At 52.9% G+C, this 18,154-nt stretch overlaps 1 protein-coding gene across 1 annotated transcript in view; it reads left to right on the plus strand.

Annotated features, from left to right (window-relative positions):
- Window positions 1-18,154, plus strand: part of LAMA5 (laminin subunit alpha 5) — a 99,655-nt gene that overhangs the window by 35,278 nt on the left and 46,223 nt on the right. Inside the window, exons 3-6 of the mRNA XM_035899275.1 lie at window positions 6,379-6,496; window positions 11,203-11,321; window positions 11,572-11,742; window positions 12,212-12,309. Of these exons, the coding sequence (XP_035755168.1) occupies window positions 6,379-6,496; window positions 11,203-11,321; window positions 11,572-11,742; window positions 12,212-12,309 (506 nt within the window). The remainder of the gene's footprint in view (window positions 1-6,378; window positions 6,497-11,202; window positions 11,322-11,571; window positions 11,743-12,211; window positions 12,310-18,154) is intronic.

The following is an 18,154-nucleotide window of genomic DNA, read 5'->3' on the forward strand; positions in this document are numbered from 1 at the left end:
GGGCAAGGGGCAATGGGCACAAACTGAAGCATCAGGGGTTTCAGTTGAATATGAGGAAAAACTTCTTGACTTTGAGGGTGCCTGAGCACTGGAACAAGCTGCCCAGGGGGGCTGTGGAGTCTCCTTCTCTGGAGATATTCAAAGCCTGCCTGGATGAAGTCCTGTGTAAGATGCTCTAGGAGAACCTGCTTTAGCAGGGACGTTGGACTGGGTGATCTCCTGAGGTCCCTTCCAACCCTTGTGATTCTGTGGGGCTGCTTGCCCCTGGAGCTGTGGACCCCATCCAGGCGCTGGCCCCTGCCGCGTCCTCCAGGTGGGCTTGTGGCTGCAGCGTTGGGTCAAGGTGGTGCCTGGGGGATGGATGGGCTTGGGAGGAAGCAAAAGCATCGGTCGCTTTTGAAAGCTTTGGGGGAAAAGAAAAAAAATAAATCAACACACACACACACCCCTATTTTCCACAGTTGCTCTGCAACGATGCCTGTCTGAAGTGGTTCATCTGGGTTTTCTCCGCTTTCTCTGCCTTGGTCTAGGTTTTGGGGATGTCTGGAGCTGCAGTGCAGTGACCCAGGTCGGGGCGCGGTGTGCCCCGAAATGCCGCAGCTGCCTGCTGTGCATGTGCTGAAGCCCTTTGGGGCTGACCACCGCCCCCGGCTGCCCTGTGTGTGTCCAAGGGGCCTCACGTGCCCCTTAAGAGTGGGATTTAAGGGTCTTTTCCAACCTCAACGATTCCAGGATTCATTGCCCGTGCACTGTGCCCTCAAGCCACACCTGCTCACCTGGTCCATCCCATCCTTCCAGGAAAGCCCGAGCAGGAATACGGCGGCACTGGTAACGCTATCCACAGGCGCGCTCCACGGGGATATTTAGCAGCGGTTAGGAAGAGGTGAACTGCTTTGTTTTTGCATGGTGCTATTTTAATAAGTCAGTGCCAAAGGTAATAAATCTGTCCTGCAGAAAATTAGAGTGGTTTGCTGTATAAACTACTCCTGCGCACTCCGGAGCTGGGAGTGAAGCTGTGCATAGCTCCCGGCCAACGTGGCCTGCTCGTACCTTTTTGTCCGAGGACCAAAAAAGGGCTTCTCTTGCTGTTTGTCAAAAGGTAGTTGCTAATATGACGACAACGTGAAGATTTATTTGGCTTATTAAATGTTACTATGTGGCTTTGTGGCACCTTGGAGGAACTTGGGTGAGACTTCACCAAAAATCCCTCACCAAAGAAACAGGGGATGTGGCTGGGTCCAGTTTGCTGTCATGTTTTCACATGCGCCTCCAAGAGCTGGAAAACTGAAATCGGTGTCTTCAGGGGAGGGAACAAGGGAGAAACGTGCAAGTTTGCCATCACGTGCTGCTTACACGGGAGGATAGATGGACGGATGGACAGAGAACGTGCTGCTCCAAAAGCAGCTGAGTTTCTCTTGCCTCTCTGGGTCCTGGTTTAACTCTTCAAATCCTTGCACTTGCACACTGGGCAGTAAGCAGAATTATATTTTCATGGGATTTTGGTGCCGGATAAAGGTGCCCACCATCCAAACACTTAAAGGGTCGGAGTGGGTGGGAGATGGTGGAAATGCCATCGTCTCCCATCTCCCTCTCCTGGCTCCAGGACTTGCTCCATCCTCCCAGGCACTGGGCAGCAACAAGTGATTGTTACTAAGGAAACGTGCTTCAAAACCTCTAACAGCAACATCAGCCCCATGTCGGGTTGTTGCTATTTTCAAAGAAAGTTGGTTGCGAATTAAAATACTCCTGTCAGAATTTCCTGGCTGAAAACCCATTTCATGAAATCCCAGGCGAATGTCGGGGGCTGAGTTGTACCTGGCGTGCTTTCAGAGGTGGCAAGAGCAAGGGGTCTGCTTGCCTGGAGACAAGTGCATGCACCAAATCTGGTGCTTCACCTCCTTCCTCCGTGGCGGAGGGAAAAAAATTGCCAAAGAGGCTGGGAGCATAGAGGTTTTTATTCATCTGAGCGATAATAGGAGCTAAATAAAGGCTTTGGAAAAAACCCGACCGTTTCTCTTGCAGTGTTGGTTGGGCAGAACTGTACTGGAACTAAACATGGAATGAAAAGTCTGGCTTTTCTGCCAGCTCTATTTTTAGAGCTACTGCTCCGTCTTTGTGTATCTCTGAGTTTTCTCAGCATATGCACTTGAAGCAGGCAATCTGCCTTTATTTTTTCCGGCAGGCTGCGATATTCTGCAAGATAAGGATGTTGGATGGAGGGGCAGGGGACGCACCAGATTTGACAAAAACCCCCTCTGAATACCAGGATGTGGGTCCTTTTCCAGGGTTGATTCCCTGCGGAGCATTTTCTGTGCTCCATGTAGGAATGACCCTGACCCTTATGTGCTGGAGGGGAGTGGGTGTGCAGTGTTGGCTGGCTTTTTCGTGTCCCAAAATTGCGGTCATGACTGGAATGAATTTGAGCAGCGGTCTAACAGCGTGCAGCAGTGCTAACGATGGGTTTGGGTAGGGAGTGGAGGAATCGTGTTTGGCTTTGGGAGCGGGATAGGAATATCTGAACTGGGCTTCAGCTGAGGTACTGTGGCTGATCCAGCAGGAACCCGGAGGTTTATTCTTATGAAAAGCAGCAATAAAAGATAAAAAGTTAGCGTGCTAGCCCTGGTCTTGGATATTTAACCCTGCCAGAGCGGAGTGGGACTGACCTTTCAGAGAGCTCCCAGCAAACATGGACACAGTTCTCCCCCGTGCCTTATGTGCATACTTGTGTGTAGATGCACAAACCCACATCTCCCATGACTTAAGATGCACTGAAACCAGCTACATCATCTTTTTTCGGCTAGAGAGGGCTCCTAGGGGTCGTGAGCCTGCGCGCTGCCCGACCCTGCCGCTCCCCTGTCCCAGGAGCGCTTACGCCAGGGCTTGCAACCAGCAGCGTGGGTTCTTTTTTTGGCTGTTGTTTTCACTTTGTAAAGCACTGAGCCCTGGGCTTGGTTTTGCGTCAAGTTTTGGTGTTTGTGCAAAAACTGACCCTCGCCATGCACCGATTTGGCTGGATCGTAGCCCATGCTCTCCAGAGGCAGGGGACTTCTGAGAGCTAGAAGCGTGTGAGGAGCTTGGACTCGAGGACATTGGATTAGGAACATTTCTTTCCAGCATGAAACTGGACAGCAAGGAGGACCCTCCCAGAAACCGTGGGATTTATTGACTATAAACTCAGCTGGCTGGCTTTGCAGGAAGATAAATGCAGAAGATAGGGCTACACCTCACATTTGTAGTTTTATGTTTGTGGCCGCTGTTGGTTCAGAGCGTTTGCCCCTGCGCGTGAGGACGGAAACGCATGCCTTGCTCCTTGAAAGTGCCAAAAACAGGGGACCTTTTGGGAAGCATCTTTCCTCCATGGATCTGAAAGCAATTTAGATGTGCCATGAGTAAAACTACATGGTGCTTCCGTGAAAGTGGTCTTTCCTCTGGGTCAAGGGAAGCTCCAAGTGCGTGTCGTGGACCTGACTGGTGGTTTTCACTAAGGTGCACGAAAGGCAGCTTGAGGGGGTTTTACATTGCGGCTCCTTTCACTCTCAGGTGCTTCCAATCACTTGAAGCTGGGTACCCCAAAATCAGTCACCACCTTCACTGGTTGAAACTAAAGATTCCTGACGTTCGGGTGAGGCTGTCTTATTTGATAGTCGTTCCTTCCATCACAGCGCGAGGTAGGGCACTGGTCATCTTACTGTTCTTCCCGGGTTTCACACCAAAATGCCTCTCCAGCTGCATCCCGCGCAGCTCCTGCCCGCAGCTTGCCTGCAAGGACTGCTCTTCTCAAGCTGCCGATGCTCCCTAGTTCCCTTTTATTCCTGCCTGCTTCTGTGCTTGTTCTCTTGCTTTTGCTGCTGACTATTAGTTGCAAGGCCTTATCGTGTAGGAATAGAGTCCTGTATCAGAGTCCGTCCGTTTGAGACCACGTGTAAGGGATGGAGAGAGGGTCTGGGTTTGACTCGGCACATCTGTCTGCAGCTGGAGCGGTGGGTAATGGAGGGAGGGCTGTTGGGTTTGTGTGGACATAGCACGTGGGGCTCTGCTCCAGCTCGGGGGCCGTTAGATGTGGGTGCTACACATACAAACCAATTGTCCCTTTGCAGCGAGTATAAACCCTAGTTTAGGGAGGACAGGGAGGTACCGAGAACATAAAGACCGTGTTTTCAGGGGCACAGCCTCTGCTAGAGCCACGGACGTCTGGTGGCTCTGAAGGCAGACCCCAGGGATGGAGTTAGCACCCATTCAAACATGTAACCCCACAGGGTGCTGTATTGCTCGGGTTTGCAATACTGCCTTGTTTTACCAGTGCTTTGTTTTGTGGCTTGGCGTGAAAAGGCAGGTTGTCCCCTTTTCAGCCCGTTGGCTCTCCCAGTGCCCGAGACCAGAACACGTGCAGGTACACCAGAGCCATGGTGAATTTTGTCCAGCTAAAAGGTTATGCCAGATTCCAGCAGGCACATAAATTTATTCCCTGTAGAATAAAGCCGGAAGAGGATTTGCAGCGGAGGGAAGGTGTAACTTCACCGGCTGGTGCTCAGCCCTGGTCCCATGCCAAGAGGCAGAGGTTAAGCCGTGAGGACCGGTCTTGCAGAGAAAGCAGCTGCCTGAGCTGAAGCCTCTTGGGCTTCGCTAACAAATAACAAATGCTGCTTCTCCAAAAAAGCGTAGTCTCTTATGCCTTGACAACAGGTAGGCTGCAGAGGGGAATTAAGGCGACGTTTAGGTCTGGTTTTCCTCAGTTTTCAGCATCGTGAACGGGATGTCTGTTTCCCTGTTGACTGGGCTTGCAAGTCTTTTGGCAGCAGGGAACTCTGTTGGGTGACCGCTTTGGTTTCTTTGTTCTGGATGGCACCAGTCCTTACCGGTGCAAACCCTGAGGTGGTGACAAATCCCACCCTCCCGCCCGTTCCCCGCTGGAGAACGGCCACTGACTTGCTGTGCCTCAGGATCCCGATGCTTTCCCAGCTGGGTCTAGTTCACTCCTCCCCAAGCATCTCTCTCAAGCCCCCTTAGCCTACACCCAGGTGTGAGTTCAGGTGCCACCAGCCTGCGGTGGGAACCAGAGAAATCCCTGATCGTGGAGGAGAGGCTGCCCCGGAGCCAGCAGAGCCTCCAGCAGGAGCCTGAGGAAGTTTTTGTCTGTCTGTCCTGCTGAGGAGGCAACCGAACCGGTGCCAATCCGCAGGGCTGCACCCGTCCTCTTGCTCCGTACCCACACAACAGCGCTCAGCCGTAGCAAGACGTATACTTTATGGATGACTTGGGAGATTTGAGTGCCTCTTCATTGCCTCTTTTCCCCCTTAAAAAGTCTCCTATTGATTGTCGGGGCTATTTTGGAGGCATGTTATTATTAATACTCGCCCTCTGGCCTGATGGCATGTGTGGCTGGGGCGGGTGGGCTGACGGGCACAGAGCCATCCCATCCTTCCCCTTGTAGAAGCATCCCTTTGGGTACCTGTGAGTCTTGGGGGAGTATATGCTCGTACAGCACCAGCTTTGTATGAGGAGGCACTCCTGAGCTATAAATCTCTGCTTTTCAAGCACTAAACTCCCTTTTGGGTTGTTTTTGACATTAGGAATTTTCTCTGATAAGAGAACTTTATTTGCCTTTAAATATCGCTTTGTGACAGGATGATGGAGTGGGGATTCTTGGAGCGAGCCCGTGCCAGCCGGGGAAGGGGAATTCTGCTGGGACTTTTGTTTCTCTCTAGCACTGCCATTTTAGCTCTTTAGAAGAGAAGATTTATTTTATTCTGGGGGGGGGGGTGTCTGTGCACATGTCAGTGATCAGAGACATGGGAGCAGCCCAGGGTTAGAGCTGCACGGAAGCCAAGGGGTCTCCTGCTCTCCCCTCCCTGTGGCACCCGGGGAGGAGGAGCTGTGCTGAGGCTCAAAGCGCGGGTTGTGTGGGTGAAGCAGGGCTGTCATGTAGAGAACCTTTAAAAAAAAGAAAAAAAAAAAAAAAAAAAAAAAAGGATTTTGTGGTATTGTATGCAAGGTGCAATTGGATGTTCCCAGGTTCCTGTTACACCAAGAACAGCCAAAAAGCCAAGTCCCCCAGAACAGCTTCAGAGCGGGTTTGTAGTGCCGCCTGCTCTGGTCAAGGCTAAGTCTAAGGTGTCGCCCAGCACAATCTCCCCAGTACAGCCCGTAGCCACAAAGTCTGTGTTTTGTTTGCCTTTGGACTGGTGGGAGCTGAGCTCCCTAATCTGGCCCTCTCCAGCAGCCATGTTGTATCAGGATCCTTTTAGACACGGATGATTTTGCTCCACAGGCAGGATCTGCAAAGTGCCAGCTCGTTTATTCGACTTGGATCCCACTAAGCTCTCCCTGGTTTCCACGATGCCTCGAGCAGCCGGCTAACTCTCTGTTCCTTTCTTTCAGCTCTTCCACGTGGCGTATGTCCTGATCAAATTTGCCAATTCCCCTCGTCCTGACCTCTGGGTGCTGGAGCGATCCACGGACTTTGGCCTTACCTACGAGCCCTGGCAGTATTTTGCCTGTAAGTATGCCAGTGTTAGGAGGGAGCTGCAGCTTAGTGCCGGGGAGCGAGGCCGCAGCAAGGACGGCTCTTCGTGCAAGTGCTGGGCTGGGTTTGGAGTTGTTTCTGTGTCGTTGCTGCGATGTGGTACGTGTCCTCTTCTGCCCAGTACGGCTGCAAGAGTTGGAAGCTCAGCTCAGAGCAGCTGGGTGAAGTTGTGGTGCTCCTCCGGGCAGGAGAACTTTTTTTCTCCCTGGGACTAAATGTGGTTTTTAAAGTATTGGTGCCCACCCAAATCTGTGTCGATGCCGGAGTTGGCACCAGTGTCAACAGTTGGGCGTTGCTGATCTGGGTCTGGATGTTCCTTATGTCTCCTCCCTGCCCTCCTCTGCCCTGTACCGCATCCAGAGTGGCATATTTCAGCTCCTCCAGAAGCAAACCAGCGATTTCTTCCCAGTGCCCGCTGTAACAGAAGAGTCCGGAGGCAGCAAACATCCCCTTGCACTTACCAGTACCAGAGATGGGGTCCAGCCCGGGCAGGGCATGGCTGTCCGGCCGCTGCACCAGGCGGGATCGGAGAGCTGGGAAGGGTGGCTGCGGGGACCCAGGCTGTGCGTTTGACTGCCCCATTCTCTGATTAAAACCGGCTCCCTTTAGAAGCAATTGGTCCTACAAATCCCTTCTCCCAAAGGGTCTGTGGGGCAGCTGGATGCCGAGGAACTTGGTAAGCACCAGCCCCTCCCCAAAGCAGCGGCAGTAATTGGGAGAAGCTGTGAGTTAAGATCTACAGCCAGAGCTTTAAATCTGGCAAGGAAGGACCTCGGAGGCTTTTCCTGGGGCTGCCCCTAAAGGTTTATATCTCTGCCTTACCTGGCAGCCCGTGCTTTAGCTCTGCTGCCCTTTTCTTGTGCAAGGAGGAGCTGCAGCCTTTTTACCTGGGGTGTTGCCTTAGCCTGGTGGCTCTTCTCCAGTGTAGATGTTTTCCCCTCTGCTGTGTGCTGGAGGGGAATTACTGCTGTCAAATTGCCTCTTTTTTTTTTTTTTTTTTTTTTTTTTTTTTATCTTCTCTGTTAATTTCCCTTCCAGCTCCGAAGCCTCTCTTGGGGCCCGTTAGGGTCGCGGTATTGCACGGTCTGGGGCTGAGTGGGGAGCCCGCGCCCTGCTTGCTCGTTCCTGCAGCAGGGGGGCAATGCTGCAATGTCTGGAGCCCTCTTCACCCCCCTGTGCCATCAGGCCCTGTCTAAGCCACCCCCTCAAGAAGCAACATGCAGTAATACGGCCCAGTGGAAAATTCCCAGGGAAATAAAAAAGAGGTGGCTGCTCCAAAACCTGCCAGATTTGCTAGCACAAGAAGTCCTTTGCAGAGGTTTATTTTTGGCCCGGGGAATTCTGTAGGTGGTCTAATAAAAACACGGGTCAGTTCAGTAAGAGGGTTAAAAGCAGCCAGCAGAAATGTAAGTGTTCTCCCGGGACGCCAGCGAGCCTTGCCATGAGTGACGCCGGCTCAGCGCTGCCCCTCGAGCCCCACTCATGGTGGGAGGCGTTCAGTGCCCCAGGCTGCCCCGTGTCCCCCGGCCAGGCTGCTGAAGGGATTTTGGGCTTAGCTCTGCGGGAGGAGGGAAGAAATGACTGTGGTGGGAAGCATCTGTCAGTGCAGCTGATGGGCTCTCACGGGGAGAAGGAGCTGGAGGGACCGTGGCAACGTTTCAGCCTGGAGAAGAGAAGGCTGTGGGGACACCTGATTGCGGCCTTTCAGTACCTAAAGGGGGCTCATAGGAAAGATGGGGAAAATCTTTTTAGTAGGGCCAGCTGTGACAGGACAAGGGGTAATGGTTTTTAACTGAAGCAGGGGAGATTTAGACTGGATATAAGGAAGAAATTCTTTACAATGAGGGCGGTGAAACACTGGAACAGGTTGCCCATAGCACTGGTGGAGGCCCCATCCCTGGAAACATTCAAGACCAGGTTGGATGGGGCTGTGAGCAACCTGATGTGGTTAAAGGTGTCCCTGCTCCTGCAGGGGGGTTGGGCTGGGTGACCTCTAGGGGTGCCTTCCAACCCAAAACATTCTGTGATTCTATGAACGCGAAGCCTCCATGCATGGCGGCGAGGAGGTGCCGTGCTTCCCTCGGCCACCAAAGGAGAAGCGGGAGGGCTGGGGGGAGATTTCTGGTGGTGTTTATCCACACAAAGGGTTCCCCATGCAGCATTTTGAATGGGGACAGGACACGGAAGATGCCTGGTCCCAGCTGCCCCTCCAGGCCCTCAGTGTGTTGTGTGGGATTGGGGTGCAGGATTAGCCCATTCCATCTCACTTTGCTGGGCAGTGCCACTGGGAAGGCAACCACAGCGCAGAGCAAGGCTCCGGCCTTTTCTCCGCTGAGGGCAGGCTTCCCCCATCTGCTGTTTCCTTGAAGCATTGCTGTGGTTTAAAGGCTGATGTTTTAGCTCAGAGACAGAGTGCCCGGCTTCTGGCTCACGCGGTGGTGTTCGATTTTGCAATAACTGGAGGAGGTTTTTTGGTTTTCCTGAGTAGCTGCTCTTGCTGAGCATCCTGTCTCCATGTCCAGCCTTGGCAGTGCTCTGGAAATCAATCATCTCGACCTGGTGGTGACAGGCTCCTCGCCTGGGCCTTCGGAATAAATTGCCTTTAAAAAAGCACCTGGTGAAGCAAAGTTTGGCGGCCAGAGGCCCGATGTTAAATGTTTCCACACCGTCTTCCTGTGGATGCAACTGAGCTCCTGCTGCTGCCAAAGCAGAGTTTCATGGAGCGAGGCCGCGTTGCTGGCGATGGGGTGTGGGTGGGTGCCAGGGAGGCAGAAGCTGCCAGGCTTAGCCTACCAGTGGACGGGGGGGGGGCATGCCTCCTGGAGGCACGTCACAACAGATTTTGGAGGATTATTTCCATGCACGAGGCTAACGTTTCCCCACCAGCTCCCGGGTGAGCTGAGCAGTGCTGGCAGGAGCAGCGGGTTGTGCTTTTCCTCCCGGTTCTCCCTGGGGAAGCACCCTCGGGAGCGCTGCGGCAAAGTGTGTGCCGGCACGCGCTGCGGAGAGCTCCTGGCGCAGGCGGAACGGGAGCGGGAAGGAGCAGCAGCTTTCGTCCCAGGCTCTGCCCAGGGGGAACAGCCCCTGAGAGGGGCACTGTGTAGGTTTTTGTATGGGTAGATGTGGGTGCTCGCCACCCGGCGCAGGCAGGTCCTGAGCTGCCCCCGCACATTCACTGCGGTCTGGTTGGCTCTGCCGGCACAGGGATGTTGGGCACCTCGGGGATGAGGGTGCTGGGCTTGCAGGAGTGCCTGCGCAAGGAAGCCAGGGTGCTCCTAAAGCTCCAAGGAGGCTCTTGGCGTGCAGTGTCCCCAAAGGAGGTTGCAGGGCCAGCAATGTGACTGCCTGGCCATGCTCGTCCCCTGGCTTTAGCCAGCCTTGCATTGCCACTTCACAGAATCACAGAATGGCAGGGGCTGGAAGGGACCTCAGGAGATCACCCAGTCCAACGCCCCTGCTAAAGCAGGTTCTCCTAGAGCATCTTACACAGGACTTCATCCAGGCGGGCTTTGAGTATCTCCAGAGAAGGAGACTCCACAGCCCTTGTGGGCAGCCTGGGCCAGTGCTCCGTCACCCTCAGAGTAAAGAAGTTCTTCCTCATATTCAACTGAAACCTCTTTTGCTTCAGTTTGTGCCCATTGCCCCCTGTCCTGTCGCTGGGCACCACTGCAAAGAGTCTGGCTCCGTCCTTGTGACATCCACCCTTAAGGTATTTGTATGTGTTGATGAGGTCCCCTCTCAGCCTTCTCTTCTTCAGGCTGAACAAGCCCAGCTCTCTCAGCCTTTCCTCACAGGGCAGATGCTCCAGTCCCTTTATCATCCTAGTTGCTCTCCTCTGGGCTCTCTCTAGGAGTTCCTCATCTTTCTTGAACTGGGGAGCCCAGAACTGGCCACAGTACTCCAGGTGGGGTCTCACTTAGTGGCAGGAGCCCTCAATTGCTGTCCTCAAGGGGCGGTTCTGGGTGGCTTCAGCGTTTCTGGTGTGTAGTGCTGGCTTAAGAGCGATTGCAGAGTTGAGAGTAAGGTGGGAGAAGGAGAAGCCCTGCAGGCAGTCACTCTGCTCCTCCCAAACACCGCAAGCCCCCTGCACCCGCGCCCTGCCCGATGGGAGGCGGCGCAGTGGTGGCTGCGGTTTGTGGTTGCTCCCGTTGTGTGGTTCTGTGCTGGCTCGCTCTTGGGGAGTTACCCAGGGAGCAAAGGAGCTGTGCCCATGTGATGGCACAAGCTCCTGCACTGGGAGCAGAGCTCTGGCAGCAAACAGCCCCTCTTTGGTTCAGCCGAAGCAGCGTAGCAAATGAGCTGCCAACAAGGCAACAGGTCCAGACCAGGGTTAGAGCTCAAGTTGGTTAAACTGTGAGCTTAATGCCAAAATTAAGGGGTGGGTTTCTCAGCAAGGTGGTCGCGGTAGGTATGATGGCTATTCCCACGTTCCTCATTTCCTTCAGTGAGGTGATTTGGGGGATTTTCTGACCATGCCTATTGCTCTCGGTGACTCCCTCCCTTAGTGGAGTACGTGGAGGTTAGCAACGACAGAGTTCATGGTACAGAGCAATCTGTAGGTGGTAAATGCTTAACAAAGAGCATACACCCTTCTGTCCTGTCCATCAGCGTGGGAAAATCAATGCAGGGCTCTGAATGGTTCCTTTCTCTTACTGCTCTCACCTCTGGTTGATGAACAGCTTCCAAGAGGGACTGCATTGAGAAGTTTGGGCTGCAAACTGTGGATCGTATCTCCAAGGACGACCACGCCATCTGCACTACTGAATACTCCCGGATCGTGCCTTTAGAAAATGGGGAGGTGAGCAGTTGTGTGTTTTCAGCCCCTGGAGTTTCCAGGGTGTCTCCGTGACTGTAGGTACTCTTATTAATCGATGCCCTTTTGCCTTTTGGATGCCACTTAAACTACTCAGTCAAACCAAATGAGACTGGCAGGGAACTGACTCAGCCGTCTTGAAGGGAGGTAAAGATTGGGTTCGGCTGAGGAAGAGATTAATTTCCTCCCAGCTCACAGGATTCCACAGATCTGTTTTCCCTTCTTGCATTCACAGATCGTTGTCTCTCTGGTAAACGGGCGCCCGGGAGCCATGAACTTCTCCTACTCTCCTCTGCTGCGGAATTTCACAAAAGCCACCAACATCAGACTGCGCTTCCTACAGACGAACACTCTGCTCGGGCACCTGATGGGCAAAGCTTTAAGGGACCCTACGGTGACAAGGAGGGTAAGGCAGGCCTCGATACCTCTTGCTAATGAGATGGAAGTGTTCAAGGGCTGTGCATGCCACCTCTGGGGAGAAGACATCCCTGGATGTTGCCCATGGGGATTTTCCCTCTCTGCACTTGTGCTCCCCGAGCTGAAGGTGTCTGCAGCGGATGCCACTGCTGGAGCTGGAGGCTGCTTGGGAAGAACTGTGCTCAGCACCGACAACGTGAAACGGGGAAACACCTCTTGGTGTCATGTGTGGCTTTCTGGCTGTGCTGGGAGACCCGACTCATAGCTAATGGGCTCTGTTAGTGGTGGTGGGTTTTAGCGTAGGCAGATGTTGCAGCCTACAAGGTCCAACTTGTCACTGTAAGGGAAATATTCCCACGCATCATTTTACTGGATAAAGTTCTGCTGACTCCTGCGCGGGGCAGTTATGAAGCTTTTTCATAAAGATATTAATGGTCAACTTCTCTTGTGCTCTCCAGTATTACTACAGCATCAAAGATATCAGCATCGGAGGGCGCTGTGTCTGCCATGGCCATGCAGACGTCTGCGATGCCAAAGACCCTAATGACCCTTACAGGTAAATTTTTTTCATTTTTCCTGAACTTGTAATAGTGCCAGCGCTGTTCTCTGTGGCTCTGCCCTGAGAATGAATCACAAACTGGTCCAGCCCAAGTAGCAAAAATTAAACGTTTTGTCAGGCTATTTTTCAGCTGGATCAGCTCCCTGGTCTGGTTTCCCTGCCCACGACTTTGCCGTCCCCATGGGAGCAGAATGCTGGAATGGGAGAGTAGGTGCACAAAGCCAAAATTGTTGTTGAACGTGGAGGTTTCTTGTCAAAGCTCAGGGCTGGTTTCTGAACTTGTTCAGAGAAGTCTCTTGCTTCCCAGGTGGCTTCTTACAGATTGGGTCCGTGCTCTTATACATAGATGGTCTCCCAAGAAACCAGACTCCACTCTCCAGCTCTGCTCAGAACAACCATAGATTGGTTATGTACGTAGCTGAACAACTGCTCTTTGCTAAAGAAAGAGAGCATGCAATGCAGTTACGTTTTGGCTCATGGGACTCTTCCCATCCGCCTTGGCAGCTTGAAATGCCAAAGAGCTGCTTCAGACCATGAAAGTGTTGCTTCTTGGCCATCTGTTTGCAGCCGGAATGTTGCCTTTATGAAAGGGATGGGTAGGTTCAGCTGGACGAAGGAAGCTTATATTTCTTTCTCATCAGGATCATGTAGAGCTTTTGGATCTTCTGAAATAAAATTCCAGTGAGTCCCAGCCAAGGTTAAAAGCTGCTGAGTGTTAAAACAAAGATGTATTGAAAAGCAAGTCTGTGTCAGTGCGCCTTATGCTCTGACAAAGGGAAGGTCATAAATATTGGAACATACACTTCCTTGGTTTTGTTGTAGACTTTGGTGTTGCTGGATGCACAGCACACCCATGTGCCAGGGCAGAAGAGCTTCACGGTGCAAAGTGATTCTTTAACATAGAAACGCATGGACATTTCTTGGGTATATCAATGGCTCAGGGCTGTCCAGGAAGGGAAAATTGTGGGAGGAGAGATGTGTTGGGATCCTTGTTCAATGCCACTTCTGCTGGCCTTGAGTTGTGCCAGGGCAGGTTTGGGTTGGACATTAGGAAAAAGTTTTTCATGGAAAGGGCTGTCAAGCACTGGAAGGGGCTGCCCAGGGAAGGGGTCGAGTCCCCATCCCTGGGGGGATTTAAAAGAAGGAGAGATGAGGTGCTGAGGTACAGGGTTTGGGGGTGGGATGGCAGGGTTAGGGGAACGGTTGGGCTTGGTGAGCTTAAAGGGCTTTTCCAACCCAAACGATTCTGTGATTTTATGAACTGTCTCTGCCTCCCAGAATTCCCCTCCTCCACTCTCGTTTGGATGCGTTTGGCATCTTCACTCTCGGCCCCAGACCGTGCTCTAACGTTGCAGCACGTGTTCGTAAGCAGCTGTTGCATTTCACCCCGAGCAGATTGCGCTCGCCTGGAGAAGGAAACATTTCCTACTTGGGGCGCTTTATACAGAAAGCACGTAGTGTCGGTAAAGCCCTTTGGAATACAGCAGGACAAAGACACTGGTAAATAGAAGAACTTCTCACGGCATTGCCATACCCTGTCGCGAGCCCAGGAGCCTGTAGAAGCCAGCAGAAATGCGATACTTTTGGTTGAGAAAATGAGTAATCGGTGAAGTGCTGCTGTTCTCCAAGGCTCCGGCAGCAGCTGTGTCCAGCTTCCCGCTGAAGTGGGCACTGTTGGGCGGTCATCCCCCCGCTCCTGCCCTGGCACAGTGATACCTGCCATAACGCTGCCCGAAAGAGGCACCGCAGGGGCTGGCGGGGCTCAGGAACACCGTCCCTTCGTGTCATTCCTTCCAAAATCCGTGTGACCCATCTGAGTAAGGAGGTGCGGCGTGTCCCTCTGCACGTGTCCTGCTGCTTCAGACGATGATGTGATGGCAACAGGGCAAGGAGTACTGTGTCCAGTTCTGGGCTCCCCTGCTCAAGAAAGATGAGGAACTCCTAGAGGGAGTTCAGAGAAGAGCACAAGGATGATGAGGGGACTGGAGCTTCTCCCCTATGAGGAAAGGCTGGAGAGCTGGGCTTGTTCAGCCTGAAGAAGAGAAGGCTGAGAGGGGACCTCGTCAACACATACAAATACCTTAAGGGTGGATGTCACAAGGACGGAGCCAGACTCTTTGCAGTGGTGCCCAGCGACAGGACAAGGGGCCATGGGCACAAACTGGGACATAAGAGGTTTCAGTTGAATATGAGGAAGAACTTCTTTACTCTGAGGGTGACGGAGCACTGGCCCAGGCTGCCCAGGGGGGCTGTGGAGTCTCCTTCTCTGGAGATACTCAAAGGCCACCTGGATGAAGTCCTGTGTAAGATGCTCTAGGAGAACCTGCTTTAGCAAAGGGATTGGACTGGGTGATCTCCCGAGGTCCCTTCCAACCCCTGCCAGTCTGTGATTCTGTGATTCTGTGAAATAGAGGGAGACAAGGAATGCGAATTGGCCCAGCCCTATTAAAAATCCCAGTTGTGTCTCGGCCTGCCTGGGAGGTCTCTGCTGCTCATTTTAACTTCTCTCTTCTGCAGATGCCTGTGTTTCTTGTGCCTGTTGCCCAGAAAGGCAGGATGAGCACTTAGATAGAGGTGAGGTGAGCTAGAAGTCTTGGCAAAGGCTTTAGGACGTGATGGAGCATGTTCGTGAGCTGACTTCCCAGCCATAAATGATAATGTTTATCCAGCTTTGGAAAGTTTCTCTGCAGTGCCAAGGTACGGAGACTGCACATCCAGCTGTGCTAAGTTGGCAGCACGTCTGGTCCCCATGTGAGCACGTCTGTGCAAGGGCTGCGGCGCAGGGGCAGATGCAGCCTCCTCCAGGGTCCTTTGCACTTTCCCAGTTGTCTCTCTGTGCCCGAGATTGAACGGTGTGAATTAAGCCGAAGGAAGGGGAAGTTCTCCTGGTTGTAAAGGTGAACACCAGCAGGATCAGGCACAAACCTTTCTCCTGGCAAACCCCATCAGTGGGGACCTGGCACATTGCAGATGGAGAGCCCAGACAGAAATTGCGTGTTAACATCCGGCCGCTGTTGGCGTGAGCTCAGAAGAGCCCTGCAAGTGCTCTGCATCTGTCCCATGCAACTGTTCCCGGGGGCTCACTGCCCCATCACGGATGCCACAAGCAAGGGAGGAGACAACTGGAGAGCCCAGCTGGTGCCTCTGTGCCCGATGCCCAGGAGAGCCAGCAGGACAGCAGCAGCCTGGCTGGCCACAAGCAGATCTGCAGGAGGATGCTTTCCCGCTGCTGGATCCTGAATTTGCTCTTTCCCATTTTGGAAGGCAGAGCAGCACCGTGTGTGCTGGTAGATTTGTGCCGCTCATGAGCCCCTTTTGCAGGTGGTTTTCCCTCAGTACAGTCAGAAGCAGTTCGAGCAAGGGGCTTTTTTTTCCTCGATTGTGCTGTTCAGATGTCCCGGCCAAATCCTGATGCTGTAGCGCTTGTGTGCGGCACTCAGCTGACACAGCTGCTCGTGGGAGACTTTATAATCTCCATTATTGAGCATCGGTTCCAGTGAGAAGACTGTGGTTTTATTCTTTATGGCAGGACGGCCAGGAAATACGTGCTATGCGAACACAGACGCTCCCTCTTCTTCCTTGTATATATTCAATCAGTGAAATATGTAAATATTGTAGCTTATGCACATTTGTCCGTAATTCATGAGCAGCACGGACTCGGTACAAGGTGTGGTAAAGCTGCCATGATAGCTGAGCTCTCCGAGAGGCCGTTGCTAACTCTGGACAGCAAAGACTAAATAAACATTAAAGAGCTGGGGTGTGTGGCTGCAGCCACGTCCTCCAGCCAGGGAGATTAACACTGCCCGGCACGTTTATAAGTTCCCTGACTTGGTGGCCATCTTTCTCCACACTCATGTATATGGATGTTAATCTTGATCTCCAGCTGCTGCCATGGTTAAAAAAAAAACATAAAATTTTGTTCCTTGGAGGTGCTAAGTGGTAGTCAGCCAGGTGAGAGGTCTGCAGGTGGTTTCGTTACAGAGGCACGGCCAAGGTTTGCCTCTCATTGAGTCTTCCCCTTGGGTCTGCAAAACGTGGGGAGAACAAGGTTCCTGGTGAATGTTTCAGGGCTCATTTCTGCTACTGAGGCTCCATCCAACCTCTCAGGGGCTTGGTTTTGTGCCCGGACTCTGCCAGCCCCAGCCCAGCCTGTGAATGTGGGCAGGAATGGGGCATCACGAGCGCTCAAAGAGCTGACTGCGGCCAAGCGTTCCATGGCGTCGGCAAGGGGAGGACCGGGAGCGGGGCCAGGACCTCCTGCCTCTCGCCAAACATGCCGAGTGTGGATCCTGCCTGCATTCCCCTGAACTTTCAGATCATCCCATATTTCATTAAAATGAGTTCACTTGTCCCATGCTGCTGCTTCTGTCTGGCTATTCACTGTACATAACCCTTGCAGGTCCCACATCTTCCAAGTAGGTGTAGGTGGAAACCATGACACTCGGCTCACTGCAGCCGTGGAAGAGTGCGTGTGCACTCCTGCATTCCCCCCAGAATGACTGCTCCACTTGTTTCTAATGTTTTAAAAAATTACATTTATTTTTAAACACTGCTTTTGAATGGGAAAGCATTGGAGGGAGGGAGAGATGGGAGCGGCAGACTGGCCCTGAGGGGAAATGAGTAATTGCACAGATAAAAGCTGGAACATGCTGTATTATCCATAACTCTAATACAACAGAAAGCGTTTGTGTTGGATGGGAATCGCCTTCTGCTAAGTGGAAGTTTTTGGAGGTGATGTCACTGATGTTAATGAATCACCGTTGCGGTCGAGCAGGGACGAGATCTGTCGGTCGACCGTCGAGATTTCTTGCCCGGCGCCTCCAGAGCCGCCTGTTTACCCAGCGCAGCCCTGCCTGTGCCGGCTGAGGAAAGCAGGAGGTGCATTTCACAGGGGGCACGGGGCCAGCGTCTGCTAAAAGACTTAAATTCAAATTTCACAGCCTTCCTCTCAGGCAGCACAGGTACATCCGGAGGGGCGGATGGGACCCGTGTGGCCTCATCCATCGCCAGCCCTGGGCTGTCATTTATTCCTTTCTCGCCACCCCTGCGCAGTGGTGGGGGCATCTTTGTGCCCCTGCACCACGCAGCTCCCTCTCGAGTAATTTACTTTAGCTCAGGTTTCTACCAGTGCCACCTCCAAGCGTTTCACATTTTACTGTCTGGAGAGCTGGCGAGGCCATGGCACACTGATTTTTCTCTAATCCTTATCTCCCTGTGAAGAGGAATCATGGTGGAGGAAAGGGGGAGAATCATGAGGACAGAGCCAGACTCTTCTCAGTGGTGCCCAGCAACAGGACAAGGGGCAACGGGTACAAACTGAAATATAAGAGGTTTCAGTTGAATATGAGGAAGAACTTCTTTACTCTGAGAGTGACGGAGCACTGGCCCAGGCTGCCCAGGGGGGCTGGGGAGTCTCCTTCTCTGGCGATATTCAAAGCCCCCCTGGATGAAGTCCTGTGTAAGATGCTCTAGGAGAACCTGCTTTAGCAAGGGGGTTGGACTGGGTGATCTCCTGAGGTCCCTTCCAACCCTTGCCATTCTGTAATTCTGTGCAATGCCACTGGAAGAGCAAAGTTTGGTGTTTGGCTCAGAAAAAAAAAAAAAACAACCAGCAATTCAAAAGTTAAAATAAAAAAAAGCCTTAGGAACCTCTTTTCCAGAGTAATTTGGATTAACAAATACCACCCATCTGTGTATCTGACTGGTGATGGTTGTGCATGGTGGGGTTACGCGGCGGCTCCCCGTCCCGCGCGCCCCCGTCCCCACCGCCGGCTTGGCTGTTCCTCATCGCTCTCCCTTGCAGGCTGGCGGTTGACTTCCCGGCCCCACGCCACCGCGGGGC

This window comes from Egretta garzetta, unplaced genomic scaffold (assembly GCF_000687185.1).
Source record: "Egretta garzetta isolate BGI_Z169 unplaced genomic scaffold, ASM68718v1 scaffold158, whole genome shotgun sequence".
Taxonomy (NCBI): domain Eukaryota; kingdom Metazoa; phylum Chordata; class Aves; order Pelecaniformes; family Ardeidae; genus Egretta; species Egretta garzetta.